At 38.8% G+C, this 15181-nt stretch overlaps 1 protein-coding gene across 1 annotated transcript in view; it reads left to right on the top strand.

Annotated features, from left to right (window-relative positions):
* The window catches only part of LOC150109965 (monocarboxylate transporter 14-like), a 68476-nt gene continuing 53295 nt past the window's right edge, over positions 1-15181 (top strand). Inside the window, exons 1-3 of the mRNA XM_090400551.1 lie at positions 1-341; positions 2933-3076; positions 5306-6280. Coding sequence (XP_090256677.1) covers positions 134-341; positions 2933-3076; positions 5306-6280 — 1327 coding nt within the window. The 5' untranslated portion in view covers positions 1-133. The remainder of the gene's footprint in view (positions 342-2932; positions 3077-5305; positions 6281-15181) is intronic.

Below are 15181 nucleotides of genomic sequence, written 5' to 3'. Positions count from 1 at the left end.
TGAGAGCACAGAAAAAGGGTCTCTCTCTCTTTCAAAGTGGGTCAACTGAAATGTGGAATATGTGTGCATGTGATGGTAAATAGCTGTATTTCTTCATTTAGTCATTCGCTAACAGACGAATATTGGTGCAGTTATGCAGAGAGTTAAAAGGAAAGATCCTCTACCTGATCAAGGTTGGAGTTGGGTAGTTTTGTGTGCGGCATTTTTTCTTAATATGTTACTCTTAGGATTTTGTAGGGTGTTTGGTATTTTATTCGTCTGCATATTGACTAAGTACGATGTGGAAAGAGAAGTAGCACTGCAACCCTTTTCCGTTGCATTATCTGCTCATTGTTTGATTGGTAAGTTAAAATCACGTATAATTATTATAATTTTTTAAATTACTTGGTGGAAACTCGAGTCGGTTTTTGATTTTTTGATTGTACGATAAGTGAAGAAATACTTTGTGCAGTATTCAAGTAAAAGCAACTGAAGACGGACCGTAAATAGTAATAAAAATGAAAAGGTACAACTTAACTTCGTAATCATAGAAGTTCAGTCTGATACTGCAAGTTAGACTAAAAGAATGATTTTTAAAACGGGGCGCTTCGCACTTTTTTACCCATGTACCTTAGAGCTCAAGTTATCAATCTTTACGAAATAACTATCAAATGTAAAGAGGCGGCAGAACTCTTTATATACTTTAGTTTCATTTTCACCATTAGTACACTGTTTCATCATATCAAAGATTGAGGTCGTGATAACGGAATATTGCTCGTCTCTTTCACTCTCTCTCTCTCTCTCTCTCTCATCTTATTTTAATGAGGACATAAGTTTCTTCGAATATTGAGCAATGTTTAAAAAAAAAATAAGAAGACGAAACGTAGCATCTGCATGAATGAGTTTTCAAATCGTTGCCTTGTATAATTTTTCCTATTCCTTTCTTGCCCTTCACATTAAGTTTTTGATTATGTTACCAACGTCCTTGTGGCTATCAGAACATCAACAGAATACAGCATAATTCATCCCTGTGAAGTTTACCAAATAACTGCATTACCCATATCAAAAATATGGCCATTCAAGGACGGCCTTTTATCCTATCTTAGATAGGATAAAGGTCGAAGTTGTAGAAGATTTGTTCCTACGTTTACGTCGTTGGAGATTTGAAAATGGGGGAGCTGTTTTATAATGATAATTAGATAAAGTTGCACCCGTTTTATCACGTGCAAAAATATTCATGTTCTAGCTACTAAAATTCTATATTATGGAATCTGTTAAATCCTAATATCAGCAAACTGCTTTACCTTTAATGGCCGTCTCATCGATTGCTATTTCGGTCTTCCGATTGGGTCTGGTATACTGAAATTTCGCTTATTCGTTTTCGTCATCTTGAGGGCTGCGTGGGCCATCATAAAGACACACTGTTGTCATTATGTTCATGAAATCTTAATCTTTGACAGTCGTTAGCAATAAAACTTACTTCTGTACTTCTTTTTACAGCTGTCCTGTAAATTATCATTTTTAAAAAAAAAATTTTAATTTTTAAATTTTAATTTTTAAAAATTTTAAAAAATTACATTAAAAAAAAAAAATCATCATTTTTATCTTTATTTTAATCTTTTATCTTTCTTTCCTCAATTTAACTACTTATAAATAAAACAAGTGGATACTGATATCTTAGATTTAAATATTTTTTAAATATTATTTATATAGTATGGATCTAAGAAAAGTTTACTGAACGCGATATCTCTGAAAGAGTACGGAATTACATTATTGTATTAGTAGTATTATTTATTTCTGAATGACTTTCGGATACATAGAACCAACATTATAAAAATAAATGTCAGATAGAGCAACGGAATCCTGATTAACTGTGACATTCAAGAGGCAATTCTGTCGACATGACTTTTCAACATTTTCGCAAAAGATTTACCCAACTTACCACTATACAGCTGCATCTGTCTCTATGCAGATGACACACTACTCATATCCATACGCAAAAGACCCATCAATTGAATTACAACTACAGACACACTTTAACAGAATCTCCGACTGACTCCTGAGTAAATCTGTCATATTAAACAGCAGTAAATCTCAATTTATCATATTGAGAAATCCCCCTCCGATGTCCCAAGATCTCACATATCACTGAAATGTCATATCTCATAGTGTCCAAAGAAAACATAAACATGTCCTTGCCCAACCAGCCAGGAAAAAGTTACAAACTTGAAATGTTAGGCCCTCACTTTGATTGCAACATGGAGCGACACACACACACACACACACACACACACACACACACACACACACACACACACACACACACACACACACACACACACACACACACACACACACACACACACACACACACACACACACACACACACACACACACTATACCACAACAGCTCACGAGAGACAAAATAGCATTTTACTCTACCATTCATCAATATATGCAAACAGTCGACTTCTGACTATATCAAATCGTAGACATTACACCATCATGCTGAAACACTACTTTTCCAGAACATTCCCGACAAACAATAACTTTTCCATCAAATCCGATCTCAGCGTATAAAATAGATTACAAGCAATTATAATAATGCATATAGAAATTAAACACATCACTTCTACTTAGCATACCTATTAAATATGCTTCCGTGTAATATAAAGAAAACAACTTCATGCTCTCCTTAAAAGAGCTTTGTGGTCCCTATACTCAACACCTGACAACAATAACAATGACTGGTATTAACGTGGCCACGTGCAAAAAAAAAAAAAAAAACATCACGCATTTTGTTGTACTGGTAAGAAAAAAATAAAAACTTTCTTTAGCAGATAAAAAAAAAAAAAAAGACGCGCTGGAGTTTTCCAAACATTTATGTTCATTCTATTTAAGATAAATTTCATTTAATAATGACTAAAAGGACTTTTTTATATATTCACACAGGACCAATAGCTGGCCTAATGGGACGTCGTTTTGGTGTTCGTAAAGTTGCTATGGCAGGTATATTAATCTCTTCAGTTGGTGTATCTTTGTGCTTCTTCGTTAGCGACCTCTGGTGGTTTACTGTCATATTTGGTGGCATGTTTGGTAAGTCATAAAAATTCTATTAAACAACAATGATCTTTATGGATTTTGACTTATATATGAACGATATGTTTATTGAAAATTCAAGTTGTTTCATTTATCTTGATATCACCGAAAGTTTGTTTTATTTACTGTATTTCTTTCAACATTGTGAACTAGACATTATTTATCCTCAAAATAAGATAAAAACAAAAACAACATCCGAAAAGGTAGGAACCGAAGCTTTATCAGAGTACTAATATATCTATGTGTCAAAGGTAAACTGCCTAAGATAAAATTCTTTTGAGGCCAATTTCGTCAGCATATAAAAACTGAATAGTTCTTTATATTAAAAGGAAATGTTATTTTTATCAGCATAAAGGTGAATACAATAAATCCCTTTAAGTAAAAGGTAAAATGAATAAAGCAAGTTTTGACAGCAATTGCTTGAATATGCGTACATTGCAATCTGTCACAAAATATATGGCAAAATAGTCAGAAGGGCCCGATGGCTTGCTTATATAAATTACATCTCAATATATTGTAGTGGACAATATGTGGACGAGTTTATTTATCTCTGTCAATTAATTAGATTTTAGGAAAACATGATACAGATATAAATAGAAAAATCACACTGCTACCACCTTGCATACAGAAAGACATGTTAATCAATAAAATGGATCTGAAGACTACGTTTTTTTTTTATTGTTGCCAAATGTGTATCTAGCTGGCTTGGGTGTCCGAGTGTATAGCATATCCGTTTTCCAACCAACGGGCTACAAGTTCGAATCCTACCATGGCCATGGATGTCTGTTAATGTATTTGAGCAGTTGATGATTTTGGTCGGAAGGTTAAGACTACTACTTTACTTATTGGAAGCCTGAAGTGGATTGAAAAAAAAAATTATTAGGGTTTCTCTACATAGAAATTTTTGGGATTAACTCTTTGCTCACCCCAAATAGTAGTGAACTACAAGTTCACAAGAAAATCTTTTTAAGTGCAATCTACTTAATAAAAGAAATAAATAAATAAAAATTAACAAGAAACTAGTTATTAGCTTAACGTTTACTGGTATTTATTCGAAATTTTCTGTTAGATTCTTATCAAAGTCGCGTTCATATAAAAATATGAGAAGATGACAAACACAGGAAGATTTCTAAATGCAGCCTCATGCCACCATCCTTCACAAAAAATAAGCTTAATTAAAACTCTTCCAGACAGAGCATACACTATCTCCAGCACACGAGAAAGATGTAATGAAGAACTAAAATGCTTAACACAAATCCTCCAACAGAATGTGTATGAAACAAAAACCATCAAGAGAATCCTTAAAATGCCTCCTACTAACAACACAATAAAACAGGATTACAAAAACGCAATCTTGCTTCCTTATATCAAAAAGGTTACAGATAAGCTAGCTAAATTAATGAACAAACACAAGGTAAAAAGTAGCCTTCCTTCCTATGGAAAAAATCTCAAGATTCCCACATCCACCAGAACCACCTCATCATCCTCTTAAAAAACTAGGAGTCTACAAAATCCATTGCTCTTGCGGGATTTGCTACGTAGGATAGATAGGATGATCTGGAGAAATACGCATGGCTGAACACGAAAAAGACGTATAATACAAAAGAGAACAAAATACGGGTCTTGCTTTCCATGCCACTTCCACTGGACACGATGTACTCGGGCAAAAAACGACGCTGTCATACATAAAAAACAACAGCTACATAAGAAAATTTAAAGAAGCTGCTAATATGCTGAAAAACTCAACCCAATGCAATAAAAATCAACGTTTAATTCACGATCAAGTGTGGTCAGCTCTAATAAAAAATCTACCTCAATCTCAGCTCGGACTGTATGAACGAGCACAAGAACACGCGACATCGTCCAGTATTGTTCAACGCCAATAACGTTTTATATCTGCATTCTGTTATTTGAGTTTTATGAATAGCCAGACGGTTATGATTTGTATTTATTAATTCTCTTGTTTAAACTTTAAGTTATACTATTTACCCCCTGAAGATGTAAATCCTACGATACTTTACGAAACTTGTCGGTAACTATTATTTCAGTATTGTATAACTGAATAATAAAAAATGTGATGTAATCATCGAAATATGTCTTTTGAACGAATTAGCCACAGAAGTCTACGCCTGCAATGAGAATTTCTGCCTTCGATTACCTTCAGAGATTAATGATTATGCGCATCTGCCATTTTGCTGTCACTTAATAATTTTCTATTTCTTTCAGGAACCGGATTCGGCATTGTGGTAATCCAGATTCAGATCATTATAAACATCAGTTTTAAACGTCTCAGAGGCACAGCCTCTAGCATTCACTTTGCTGGCGGTGCGGTTGGATCATTTCTGTTGAGTTTATTCATTGAGGAAATTAACGAATATTACGGACTACATGGAATGTTCCTGATCATGGGAGGCATCCTCTTACAGGGAGTTTTAGCGGCGACATTTTTACGTCCTTTCAACTACGAACATCAAAATACAGAAGAGCAACAAAAGATGATGAATTCAAAAGAAATGAAGATAGACAGTTCTATAAGTCAGAACGGTAATACAAATGCAAACGGTAATTCTGTGTTTAACGATACAGTAATCAACAATGGAACAATTGAAGATGAACGTTACTATGACAACCACGGAGACGAAGTTGAAAAAACTACAAAACTTTGCACGCGGATTAGAAATTCTTGCATTTTGCTGATGTCGTCGTTAGGTGTCGCTTTGCATTCACTAATAAGAGAAATGTTAACAATAATCTTTCAGTTCAAGTTTTTAATGACCTGCTTTACGGGTATGGCTGTATTCCTGGCTTATTTTGCATTCATTACTGTGATTGTAGATTTCGCTATGGACAGAGGAATTGCCCACGGGTTAGCCGTTTATTTACCGTCAGTTTTCTCATTTGGTGATCTGTTAGGCCGACCGTCACTGGGATGGATTTCTGATCGGCAGCTTGTGAGGAGACCAACATTTGTGGTGATTCAAATGATACTACTTGCCGTCTTTCTTATAGTACTTTCACTTTCTGGAACAGTTTTTACTGTGTTCTTCTGTACAGCCATTTATGGAGCATCTTCCAGCGCCATCATTTCTCTCATTTCTGTATTAACTGCTGATTATTTTACTGTTGACAGAATGCCAGTAGCCATAGGACTTATTTATTTCTTCATTGGTCTTAGTAACTTTATACTTCCTCCACTAACAGGTAAGTAAACAATATTTAAGACTTTTAAGATAAGAAGTAGTACTCTTGCATAATAACTAAGTAAAAGCGCTGAATTTCTGAGAGTTATTTCATGTTCACTGCTTACCAAGAGCCATAATAATTTCATGATTTTAGTAGTAAGTATTAGTATGTACTGACAGTGAAAAACATCTTTTATATCTAAAAAGAGCATAGAAATCTATCATAATCATAATATAATATGTAAATTCAAGAATAATTTTTATAATTTAAGATATATTTTGTTTAATTTAAAAAAATATATAAAACACCATGTTAATTTATATATAAAAATTTATAAATAATATATTGTAGAGCATAAATAGATATACACTTGTTGATTAGAGTAGCGATCTAGTGTCGTTGAGAATGGAAGTATTCCTTTAGACTCTGCCTAGTTGAATTTTATATAAGGTTTTTCAGGAAACTCGCATTGCACAGGAACTAACACAGTTCGAGACCTACTATCTCCCCGCCCCCTCTGTAAGAAATATGCAGAAGTCTAATGGCCGGCAGGCCCCACACGCAATGAGGACCAGGGGTGGAGGAATGGTATTTAAGAGAGGTAGGTCTTTGCACTGTGTCCAAGTAAGTTCCCTAAATTCTTTTTTCCTTGTTTTTTAGGATAGTCACCTATAATAAATTAACTTTTTGCTGGTAGACGCTTACTCTAAGCTGTCTACGGGATTAGCTAGTAGACTCTCAAAGTCTACAGGATCACTTACAAACTACTCGTGAAACCCGAGCAACCGCTGTTTTCTCTTGGGCCAAGTTATGGACTCTCCATATGATGAGCTCGACTTCAAGCAGCTATTGGCAATCTGCAAACATGTAGGAGGCCTGCTGCAACGTAAATGGCCAGGAAAGGTAGCAATCCACCAAATAGAAGAGGTTGAAACAGAGGGCTGTCAATCCCCTGACCCTCTCTCCAGCAATTTTCAAGATAATACCAGAGAGAGATTATGTCGCCGGTTAACGACCAGCCCCTAGTGGACCCAGATAGCTCCACAGATTATCAGGTTGTCAGCAGAAAGAAGCTCAAGAAGGGGTCGTCAGCTACAGATCCTAAAATAATACCTCAACCCTTGGAAAGAACAACTCCAATGGACTTAACAGCACAACCTGATGAAAGAACAGAGACTGACTCCAGGGCAGAACCCAAAGAGAGGATTCTACCAGTAATTTAAAGAACAAAAGAAAAATGGTCTTTAGTTAGAGGGACGATGAAGAACGCAAACATCAAATTTACATTAGCCAAGAGTACAGATGAAGGAATCCGGATTCAACCAGAAGGAACTTCGGACTTCCGCCAGCTCACCAGACTTATGGATGAACTGAAAGTCCCATATCACACATTTCAGCTTAAAAGTGAAAAAAATCTCAAGATGGTCATCAGAGGTCTGGCTGAGACAATACCGGCTGAAGAAATAGCTACTGACCTCAGATCACAAGGGAACCGATTAAGATATCGCGCATGTAGCAGACAAGCGCCCCATGCCTCTGGTCTTCATCGAAATCAGTAAAGACCATAGAGAAATTTATAACCTTAAAATAGTCTGCAGCTAAGTCATCAGGACCGAACCTGTGAGAAGAAAGGCTTCAGCTGGGCAATGCCATCGCTGCCAAAAGTATGGGTATGCACAAAAACTGTTTAAAGCTGATTACAAGTGCGTCAAGTGCGATGACAACCATCAATCGTACACTTGCGTCAAACCACGAACCATGCCCGCTAAGTGTGCAAACTGTGGAGGCCCACACCCAGCCAACTACAGGGATGTTCACTCCACCAATCCAACCTGCAGAAGCCTAGAGAGGCAGTACCCCTGCATAATCAGAAGCCAAAAATACCAGAAATCTGAACGCGGGCTATTACTCCCGAGAAATCATACGCATCTGCGTCCTCTACTAGTAACAAACCGGCATCTTGCAACAAAACCTCCGCAGCAATCCTAGTTGCTACTCTAGGAGAGATGTTAACGGCCTTTAGCAAAACAAATCCCAATCAGGCCGACACCACTAAATTCCTCAAAAACACACGTCATCTTCTCAATGATTAATGGATAACACGGTCACCTTAGCTAACTTAATACAGATTGCTTATTGGAATGTTAACGTACTAAACAACAACCTCCTAGAACTAAAAGAATTTGCTGAAAAATATAAGATAGACATCCTTTTAGTCAACGAGACATATCTCCGGCCTTGCGACAACCCCAAAATAAGGTACTACACACTACTTAGGACAGAACAGACCCAACGCCACAGGGGGCAGAACGGCTATATTTGTTAAAAAAAGCATAAGATACAATGAGATCAAGAAAACAACAACTACAAACCTGTACGAAACTAGAATTGAAATACACACTCACAACACAGGTAGTCTAAAACTATATGCAGTCTGCACCCTCCAGGCAAACACTCCTAGCCTCAGATCTCTCCCAGCTCCTTGACACAAACGAAGCAACAATAGTGGCGGGAGATCTAAACGCAAAACATCCCGCGTGGAACAGGAGAAACATCAATAATAATGGGAAGAGCCTACACAAATTCGTTATCACAAGAAACATCACCATATCATGTCCTGTTGAACCAACACACTACAGATCACTGGGCAAACCCGACGTGCTGGATATAGCCATTTTCAGGAACACCCCACACCAATTCCAGTTACAGGTTATTAATGATCTTAGCTCCGACCACAATCCAGTTCTGCTTAGCCTAGGCATGGAAGCAGAACCCATCTCCGGACAATACTACACAAATCTAAAGAAGCTCAACGCAACTCTCTGCAACATCACAGGCCCTGTCTCCTCACCCAAAGAAGTAGACACAGCGATCAATAAACTGGAAACTAAAATCCAAACTGGCCTTGCAACAGCCTCCACCGTTACCGCTCCAGTTCAAACTAACCTGATCCCAGAAGAGATTCTAAAGCTTATCCGCAACAAAAATAGGATTAGAAGACGATACCATGCAACAATATCACCCCAGGATAAACAAGAGCCTCACAGGGCAACATACCTAGTCTGATATGCAATCAAAGACCATAAGAGTCAACTATGGGAGAGGAAACTAAGCTCCTTAAAGACTGTAGATAACTCATTATGGAAAATGACTAACACCCTTCGGAGCGATCACCCCAACATACAACCAATCCATGGAGAAAGAGGTATAGTCTACCGAGTTGATGAAAAAGCAGAAGCTTTTGAGGACACCCTGGACCTTCAATTTCAACCAAACTACACTCATGCGGACTTGCGCTTCATTGAAAAAATCCACAGGCAAGTACACTATGCACTTCATCGTACCACCAGCCGTGACAACAAGCTATACTACACCAAATGAAATATAACAAATCATCAAGAACCTCAATAACAGAAAAGCACCAGGTCCTGATCAGATTTCAAACAAAATTATAAAAGCACTCCCTCACAAAACACTAATGCATCTAGTGGCTATCATCAATGCGATACTAAGACTCAACTACTTTCTCACTCGCTGGACGCAAGCAGATATAATCCTCATCCACAAGCCGGGGAAAGCGCCTCAGTTCCCCCAGAATTACAGACCTATCAGCCTCTTGTCAGGGCTTAGGAAAATAGCTGAAAAAGTAATATTAAAACGCCTACAAAACGAAACAGATAATCTAGACCCTATCCCAAAAGAACAATTTGGTTTTCTAACTGGTCATTGCACAACTCAACAAATCCACAGATTTATAGAATATATAACTATCGGATTAATTGGAAACAGCATTCAGGTACAATTTTCCAGGATGTGGCGAAAGCCTTTGATAAAGTGTGGCACAAAGGCCTCATCCACAAACTAATAAACTCTCCTTCTCCAAAATACTCACTAAACCTCATCCAAATCATAGACTCTTACCTGAAAGACCGAAAATTTCAAGTGAAACTCCGTGGGCTCAGATCCACTACAAGAAATATCACAGCAGGTGTCTCGCAAGGCTCCATATTATCGCCGCTACTCTTCAACATTTTTATCTCAAACGTCCAAAGCACAGCATCAATAACAATGGATTTTTATGCATATGACATGGCGATACTGACCATATCGCGTAGACCATACCTAGCCACACAATGACTACAAAACGCAGCAATGAATTTTGAAAAATGGTTTCGGAAATGGAGAATTGATGTCAATGCAGACAAAACCACAGCCAAAAACAAGGAAGAAAACAGACCATCATGGAGCAGTCACGATATTCAATTCTGATATCCCATGGCAAAAAGAAATAAAATACCTGGGAATCAAACTAGATAACCATCTCAATTTCAACTCCCACATCTCTCTTGCCTGCAACAAAGCAACCTCAGCAATAGTTCAACTCTACCCTCTACTCAACCGTAGAAGCAAAGTCAGTCCAGAAACCAAATTAAGAATATACAAAGCAATCATCACACCCATACTGACTTATGGTTCACCAGCGTGGAGCCACACCTCCCCTAGCAACATCAAAAGATTACAAATAATCCAAACGAAATACCTCCGAATGATCTTCGATGCCCCGTGGTTTGTAAGAAAAACTATCCTCCACCAAGACGGACACCTTCCAGACATACCTACGTTTCTCCTTTAGATAGCAACCAAGTACTTTGTTCAGGCATCACTCCATCCCAACGTACTCATCCGTGAGTTATCAGATTACGATGAAAAAAGACAGATGGAAACACAAACGCCCAAAGGCGGCCCTGATCACAGATTGAAATATTTCTACACAGCCCTGATTAGGGCGAGCCAAGTGCTCAAAACTTTCTTTCTTTGAACAATTAAAATAAAAAAATACCGATTACGGGATAAAAATCCAAGAGGTTGATGTCCATCCAGCCATAGAAGTTAGAAGTTAAATAGATATAATTCAGAATTTTCGAATTCTGAATTGTGAATTCTGGTTTCGCTGGTGACTTTTGATGTGATCGGACGTATTAGTTTATGAATTTTATGTAAGGGTTTTCGGGAAACTCACATTGCACTATAGTTAACACAGTTTGAAACCATCTGTCTCCCCCCTCTGCATGAAATATACACGAGGTCCGATGGTCATGTAGCCCCCACCCGCTATGAGGACCAGTGGTAGATACATGGTATTTTAGGTAGGTAGGTTTTCTGTGGCCAAGTGAGTTCTTGACACTCCTTTTCCCATTTATTAGGGTACTATACAACTAATATTTGCTGTTACTCACGCATTTCTTCAACGCTTGGTTTTTCTGGCAGTCTTTTGCGACTGCGGGATTCTCTTTGTTGGTCTACCACTGATTGGGTCTACGAGACGTCTATGCAGGCTCAAGGACCCACGATCTTAAGCAGTGATTTCGCACCTCGTTCTCTTGGTATGAGTTGGATTGACGCTGACGGCCTGGTAGAGTCACTGGACAGAGGACTAGCCATAAATATACTTAAAAAAGATTCTCAAAAAATATTAACTTAATTTATACTCTATGCCGGGGCATGACGACGACAATGTTCTCGCAGATGAAAGGCTGACTTCGCGGAGGTCAGCGCACTCAAGAAGCGCAAAACCGCAGCCTCTGAACCACTAAAAGAGGATGGAAGGAAGACGACAGTCCTGTTTAGGACTCCTCTACCTCCAATAGAGAAAGGATACCTCCGATTATACTGCGCGAAAAACAAAGATGGATGTCTCTAAGGGCTACCATGTCCAATCTACAAATCTCTTATAACTACGCAAAAAATGTCACTGACGGCATCAAGATTCAGCCCATTACAGTGATGCACTACAGAAAACTCACAGGTGAAACGAATGCAATAGGCATTCACTACCACACCTTCTCACTTGGGTCTGAAAAAAATCTGAAGATAGTGCTCAGAGGTGTGCCTAAAGACTATCCACAGAAGAAGTGGCCGTTGATATACACCAGCAGGACCTACCACCCATTACGGTCAGCAGAATGACCAAAAAAGACAAGACTCCGATGCCACTAGTTAGTTGACATCCGTCAAGCTTACAAACATATATATGACCTAACGTCCATCTGTGGACTAAAAATCAGCCCAGAACCCTAAAGGAAAAGGGCCTCTTTTTTTGAGGTCATGCCCTGAAAATGGGTAAGGCTGAGTTTAAATGTCTAAACACACAGCCAACTATAGAGGATGCATTCAAAACCCAAAAAGCAGAAGATCGGAGACAGACTGACACTCTTCCTCTCTTCCTCTCCCAGTAGATCCACATCAGGGGCTTCAGCTTCACAGCCGCTTAAAGACCAGGAAAAATTTTCAGAAGCCAATCTGCTGCAGCCAGAGACCCTTAAAAGAACAATTCAGCATCGACAGACAAGGACATATGCGTATGTAGTCCGATCTATACAGATAACCCATGACGAGGATCAGCTAGCATCACACGCGAACCTGACAGCTATTATCACATCTTCTCTGGAAAACATGCTACTAGACTTTAGGAGATCCAACCCCTCACCATCCGCTACCAATAGATTCCTAAAGGATACACAAATTATAATCATCACAGCGCTCACTCATGAATAGGAATAAACTAAATCTAGACTCGCTACAGATTATTGCGAGGAACGCGAACGGCCTTCGAAATTAGATCTTGGAGCTCCAAGAGTTCACCCAAAGATATCAGCCGGATGTAGTTTTGATAAATTAAAAGCATTTGAGATCATCGGACAACCCCAAAATCTGAGGATACCAGCTGTACAGAACTGACAGGCTGACCAACAGGGAAAGTGGCACTGCCATTTTAATCAAGAATTTCATTAGTCATCACTCTGTAAATATCCCACCTACTACTAAATTAGAGGTTACAGGTATAGAGGTTCTCACGACCTCCGCTGGTAATCTAAAAATCTTTGCACCATACAATCCTCCACTAAAATCATTATAGTCCTCGGATTTGGACACCATCTTGGGCATCGGAGAGCCTGTCATCATTGTCGGTGATTTAAACGCCTGGAACAGTCGAACTACCAATAAAAACCGACATATACCTAAGTATATAGGATCCAACAACATGGTTGTGGCAGGTCCTACTGAACCTACCCATCATAATACGTATGGCAGTGCTGATGTTTTGGACATAGCCATACTGCAGAATGTGAGACTCCAGTACAGTTTAATGACAGTTAATGATCTTTCATCTGATCACAGTCCAATACTGCTACAGTTGGGAAACCAAGAAAAACTGTCTTCCCCTCCCCCACACACACTCATTCATATCTTGGGAAAGGTTGACCAAAGTACTCCCGAAATATATTTGTCCCGTTCCGCTTATAAAATCCAAAGATGAAATTGAAACAGCTGTTTTGACTCAGCAAATTAGCACAGCCTTTACAGCAGTCAATACTTTCAAAACTACCCTCAGGCCCAACCACTTGCCAGAAGATATCATGAACCTGATCAATGAGAAACATAAGGTTAGAAAAATGTTTCCCAATACCCGCACACCGCAAGACAAACGAATCCTGAATAGACTCAATTTGCAGTGAGAGATGCCCTTAAAGCACATAACAGTCAACTTTGGGGAAGAAAGATTGACTTCTATCTCTCCGGACAATCACTCCATTTTGAACCTAATCAGAAAGATCAAAATTAGAAACAAATCTCTTCCCCCTCTCCAAACGGATCTAGGCTTCATCCACACTGATGCAGATAAAGCTGAAGCAATAGTAGAAAACTTAGATATGCAATGTAAACCGTCATATGAACATCTAGACTTCAATCACATCTACAAGATCTATCGACATGTCCGATGTTCATTAAAATCTTCTGTAACATGCGCCAATCAAATTGCACCCACATCACCAGCAGAAATATGATATAATCAAGAAATTAAAAAACAAAAAGACTCCAGGACCTGATGGCATCACCAACAAGGTGATAAAGCTACTGCCTCGTATAGTATTGTACATCTGACCAACAAATATAACAAATTCCATCCTCCGTTTCAAACATTTCCCTTCCTGCTGGAAGGTGGCGGACATAATTCCAATCCATAAGGACGGAAAAGACCCACACTGCCTCAAAGTTATAGACCAGCCACCCTTATATCAAATCTGGGTAAAATTGCAGCAGAGACGATAGATACATAGACTAGTCGAATACATCTCCATGGGATTCAATTGGCATCAGTGCACTGGGGCTGTTTTCCTTGACATAGCCAGTGCATTCGATAACATTTGGCATTACGAACTACTAGATAAATTGATCTCAACTGGAATACCATTGGAAATGGTTCACTTAATTAAATCATGCCTTTTTTTGACAGGCGTATGGAAATCAAGATCAACGGTGCGATATCAACACAGAAACGCATTTTGGTTGGAGTCCCAAGGTTCCTTAGTGCCACCGATTCTGTTTTCCATATACATGGGTGATATCCCGCACAATCCATTGTCATCTCTCAAAGTCCTATATGCTGATGACGCAGCGATATTAGTCAGATCTTTAGAACCTCATCTTGCCATCAAGAAACTGCAAGAAAACCTACTGATTGAAAAATGGTTCGTCAAATGGAGATTGCAAGTGAACCCCCAGAAGAGCATATCCATGCTATTCTCCAGAAGACCGATGCTTTCTAAAGAGGACATCTTCCTATTTAATATAAAAATCCCGTGGTAAACTGAGGTCAAATACCTTGGTTTACTGCTGGACAGAAGGCTGACTTTCAGCTGCCATATCAAGACTCTCCGTGTAAAGATATCAAAAACCATTGCTCAACTCTATCCTCTAATCCAGTGCTCCCCAACCGACGTGCCTCGGCACACTGGTGTGCCGCGAAAGGATTGGAAGTGTGCAGCGAAAAATTTAACTGCAAAGTCCTGATTATGGGGCGGCGCTACCGGAGGGCTAGACTGCCGAGTGGTTCCCTTTTCGCTTTATTGCTCTTTT

This window comes from Typopeltis vanoorti, chromosome 1 (assembly GCF_054136105.1).
Source record: "Typopeltis vanoorti isolate ZY-2024b chromosome 1, IOZ_Tvanoo_1.0, whole genome shotgun sequence".
Lineage (NCBI taxonomy): Eukaryota > Metazoa > Arthropoda > Arachnida > Uropygi > Thelyphonidae > Typopeltis > Typopeltis vanoorti.
Note: the sequence above shows the minus strand (reverse complement) of the source record. Positions and strands in the feature narration are given on the sequence as shown.